Raw genomic sequence first — 5,000 nt, 5'->3', positions numbered from 1 at the left:
TTAAGAGGTAATGATGCTGATTATAATGATGATAATGATAGTAATAATAATAATGATAATAATGATTAAAAGATAAGGATGATTATAATGATAATAACGAGAGCACGATAAGAACGGTAACGATAACATTAATATTACTGTTAATAAAGACGGTATATGATTTCGTACTGCAATGCAATATTTCGACAATACAATATATCCCTCGATACCAAATACAAACTGCGAAACTGGAGCCGAGATGTCATATTTCCCCTTTCTCCCCTCTTTCACCTCGAGTCTTGCTCTTCCCCTTCCTACCTTTGAATCCTTTTATTTTTCTTTCGTTCTCTTCTCAGATCTCCTCATCTTTCTCCTGTTTTCAAATCTTTCTCTCGAATCTTTCTCCCTTTCTCCCCTCGTATCTCTCTATTCCCCTGGATCCTTCTTTTTCTCTTTCTCTCTTCCAATAATTTTCTCTTCTTCCCTTCCCTTCGAATCTCTCTCTTCCTTTCTCTTCCTTCGCATCCTTCCCCTCCCCCCCCCTCTATATTTTTTTCTCTTTCCTTTTATATCATTTTTTTCCCTCTATTCTTCTTTCTCCGCCTAATTCATTTCTCGAAGCTTTCTCCCCTTTAATCCTTCAATCTGCTCCTTCCCTCGCATCCTTCTTTTCACCTTTTTCCGTCTCCTCGTTCTCCCCTCGAATCTTTCTCCTCTTCTTTCTCTCCTCCTTCTCCCCTCGAATCTTTCTATTCTTCTTTCTCCACCTAATTTATTCTCTCTTTCTCGAAGCTTTCTCCCCTTTAATCCTTCAATCTGCTCCTTCCCTCGCATCCTTCTTTTCACCTATCTCCGTCTCCTCGTTCTCCCCTCGAATCTTTCTCCTCTTCTTTCTCTCCTCCTTCTCCCCTCGAATCCTTCTCTTCCTCTTTCTTCCCTCGTTATTTCTTCGTTAATTTTCTCCATTTAAATCCTGTAACCAACGTGCTGATGTTGCTACTGATATTTGCCATTGCTATATTTGCCGTTATCATGTAGATCCTCGATTATCCAAGTATTTCCATGGACTAATTTTGTTTAAACTCTATATGGTTCACCGATATCTCGCATCCGATTCAGTTCGTCGTATTCTGTTCGTCGTATCTTATTGCATACACGTGTGTGTGTGTGTTTGTTGTCTATCTCTCTCTCTTTCTTTCTCTCTCTCTCTATCTATCTATCTATCTATCTATCTATCTCTCTCTCTCTCTCTCTCTCTTTCCCTCTCTTTCTCTCTCTTTCTCTCTCTTTCTCTATTTCTCTCTCTCTATTTTTTTCTCTCTCTATCTATCTCTCAATCTCTCTCTCTCTCTCTCTCTCTCTCTCTCTCTCTCTCTCTCTCTCTCTCTCTCTCTCTCTCTCTCTCTCTCTCTCTCTCTCTACCTCTCTCCACCTCTCTCTACCTCTCTCTACCTCTCTCCCTCCCTCCCTCCCTCTCTACTCCTTCTCTCCATTATCTCATGTCTAACACGTGATTCACACATATCAACAGACCAATCTCACAATAAGATACTGACTCCCCCATGGGAGATCTTCCGTCTTCCTCCCAGTCCTCCTTTATGGCCGTAGTTATAATAAGCTTCCTTAGTAAAGAAAAGGCTTGAGGTACTGCTGCCTCTTCCCTTTAGCTTACCACGTTCTTCTATGCTCTTGTTAAGACTCACCTCTGAGCGATTACACTGGTGGCAGCAGTGTGTTTATCGGATCGAAGGTGCGCCATTACAAAAATGTTTCCTCCCCCCATCAAATTATTTTCTCCCTTTTCTATCCCTCGAATCTTCCCCTAGAATCCGTCTCTTCTTTCTTTTCTCTCTCTTTTTTCCCCTTCGAATCTAGTTCCTTCAATTTTCTCCCCCTTCAATCGAACTGCCTCTATCCCCCGCCCCCCCTCTTTTTCTCGCTCGAATCCAGCCCCCCCCCCCCTCCCTATCCCCATCCCGGATCCTGCGTCCCCCTTTGTTACCGGGACGACTGACTCCCGGTACCTTGGAAGTAAAAAGTGCCATCCAACAAAGGATTTGCCCGAAGCACTAGTGGCGCTGGCACGGGTGATTAGTCTCTATGGTTTCAACGGTGACAGGACTCTCTTTTGTTGGGGGCTGTGTGCAGGCCAGCTGTATTCCTGCCTTCCCTCTGGAGTTATGGGTCTGTCGGTTCTTGTCTCTCGTTCTCTCTTTTCTATGTCTGTCTCTCTCTCTGTCTATTTCTGTCTATCTATTTCTCTCTCTCTCTCTCTCTCTCTCTCTCTCTCTCTCTCTCTCTCTCTCTCTCTCTCTCTCTCTCTCTCTCTCTCTCTCTCTCTCTCTCTCCCTCCCTCCCTCCCTCCCTCCCTCCCTCTCCCTCTCCCTCTCCCTCTCCTTCCCCCTCTCCTTCTCTCCTCCACCTTCCTATGTTCCTCATCTTATTTTCATTGCTCCTTCCCCTCTTACTTTTGTATCTACTTTTTTCGTCCTCCTTGTCTTCCTCTCCCTATTCCTCTTCCAAGTCATCTTCTACCCCCTTCCCTTCCTCTACTATCTGATCCACCTCCCCCCACTGCTCCTCTCCCTCTTCCTTCTCGCTCTCCCCTCCCCCTGCTTTTCTCCCCGTCTTCCGTCTTCCTCCTGCCTTTTTACCCTCTTTCATCTCCCAAGTACCTTCCCTCTTTTTCCTTACCACTGGGTCCTCTTATACTCAAGCAATCTGACCGGCTTCACGGCCTGTGTACATTATCCACATGCATTAGCCTTCTTCAATAAGCTACTTCTTGCTGTCCACTTAATGTGTACACTAGGGCTTGTATTTTGATATATTTATTTTGTGTATGAAAATAATGATCATTATTAAAAAAAAAACTATATATATATATATATATATATATATATATATATATATATATATATATATATATATATATATATATATATATATATATATATATACAGTGTGTGTATGTGTGTGTGTGTGTGTTCATATACCATTATACATTAAACATCATGCAAGTCACAGATTGAATTCCCGGCGTAATGGAGTGTAAGGAAACGTGTCAGCGCGACATCGAGTAGATGTAGGAAAGCTAAACACATCCTTCAGCCTTTGAGTAGTACATAAACACGTCAAATCAGCCGTGACAGAGGAATGTTGACATTGTGCCGGGATGAGGAAAAAGGGAAACTCAATACGAAGGAAGGTGTTTGTACGAGTCTTTGTATTATGTCTCCGCTATGTATGGCGTTGTTATTGCGTGTGGCTTATCTCCCTCCTTTCCTTCTTCTGAGGCATTTATTTGTTTTTCGAGTCGATTGTCTCGAAAGGAATTCTTTATTAGACTGATTTTTTTTTTTTTTTTTTTTTTTTAAGAATAAAGAACCATCTTAAGTATTTCGTAGAGTCCCATTGTCTTTTGTTAATGGTTCAAAGGCCGGCAGAACCATGTGCGTCTTTCTCATTTCACGAGACCATTGCACATTTAGCTCGTCTTTCATCAACGGCTAAAAAATGCTTTAATTTACATAATTGTAATTATGGTTCGTCGTTTCTTGCAACTTGTATGTTCAAAAGGGGAAATGCTTGCGTTAACTAGTGACTATTTATTCATAAACTACTCAAAAATAGAAGCCAGTTATTATGGGTAACAAGATAACTCGGCTATTTCGCATGTGTGTGTTTATGTGTGTTCTTGTGTTTATATGTACATACTCAGAACATTTACACACATACGAGTTTTGTTCCAGCAGACCACATTCTCATGCAACCCACTTGATAAAGAATATCAACACCTACAATTATCTTCACACAAAAGTACGCACAGACGAGTATACCCACATAGCCCCAATAATACCCCCTTCTTTCCAACACACACACACACACACACACACACACACACACACACACACACACACACACACACACACACACACACACACACACACACACACACACACACACACACACTTTCCCACCTAAACTTAACCAACATGAAAATTAAACTGAAAACCCTTAACACGACCATTCCACAGAACTGCTGGAAATGACGGTGAGGAACATGCTCGTGTCTGAGCCTCATATAGACGCCGCCCGGGTACTGGTGAGGGACACCACGACAGGGAGCTTGGTGAGTCTCACGAGCACCCAGCGCCCACACCCGCACTACCCGCCCACCGAGGATCCGCCGAAGGTCAACACCACGAGACAGGCAAGTGTGCGCTTTATACATATATGTCTTTCCAACCTGGGTTCTGATTGAAAACGGAAACCATTCCTCCTCCAACACTTCCTCAAATTTTAAAGCAAACTGCGAACACAACACTCGTGCGACCCTACAAGACTTTAAAAGACGATTCGAACCACTCAAAAAAAAGACAAAAAAAAAATCCAAACAAAGACACGTTTCATCCCCTTTTCCCCTACAGGTAACCGGCGTAGAGGACTTGCCATGGTACGAGGACGTCTACAACCAGACATGGAACTCAACCAAATTCCAGAAGAACTTGAGCAACCCAATGTTCATCGGTTGGTGGACGTACCCGTACTTCCACTGCGACACCAAGCGCTGGCTCCTGAGCTACACTGTGCCATTGACCACTGACCTGACCTCTGGCGGAAACTCCGACGGAAGCGCTGCGCCCAAAATCAGGTGGGATGTTGCAGGGTTTGCAGGGTGTGTGTTATCTGTGAGATGGAGGAGCCTTGTTTATGGCTAGGAGAGCGAGGTGCAGAGGAATAGAGCGAGAGAGCGTGTGTGTGTATGCATGGATATGTATACATTTATTTATATATATACAGAAATGCATAGACATAAATATATATATATATATATATATATATATATATATATATATATATATGTATATATATGTATGTATATATATGTGTGTGTATATATATGTATATGTATGTGTGTGTACACACACACACACAAACAAACATTACACTGTATGTATATATATATATATATATATATATATATATATATATATATATATATATATATATATGTATAT

The 5,000-nt window shown here is 42.0% G+C and overlaps 1 protein-coding gene across 3 annotated transcripts in view; it reads left to right on the top strand.

Annotated features, from left to right (window-relative positions):
• The window catches only part of LOC122260668 (putative G protein-coupled receptor CG31760), a 266,410-nt gene that overhangs the window by 192,718 nt on the left and 68,692 nt on the right, over window positions 1–5,000 (top strand). For all 3 annotated transcript variants that reach the window (XM_086552612.1, XM_086552611.1, XM_086552613.1), the window contains exons 6-7: window positions 4,017–4,192; window positions 4,410–4,633. In XM_086552612.1, the coding sequence (XP_086408738.1) occupies window positions 4,017–4,192; window positions 4,410–4,633 (400 nt within the window). The remainder of the gene's footprint in view (window positions 1–4,016; window positions 4,193–4,409; window positions 4,634–5,000) is intronic.

The sequence above is a fragment of the Penaeus japonicus genome, unplaced genomic scaffold (assembly GCF_977035675.1).
Source record: "Penaeus japonicus unplaced genomic scaffold, GWHDUDI00000001_assembly GWHDUDI00000027, whole genome shotgun sequence".
NCBI classification, from domain to species: domain Eukaryota; kingdom Metazoa; phylum Arthropoda; class Malacostraca; order Decapoda; family Penaeidae; genus Penaeus; species Penaeus japonicus.
Note: the sequence above shows the minus strand (reverse complement) of the source record. Positions and strands in the feature narration are given on the sequence as shown.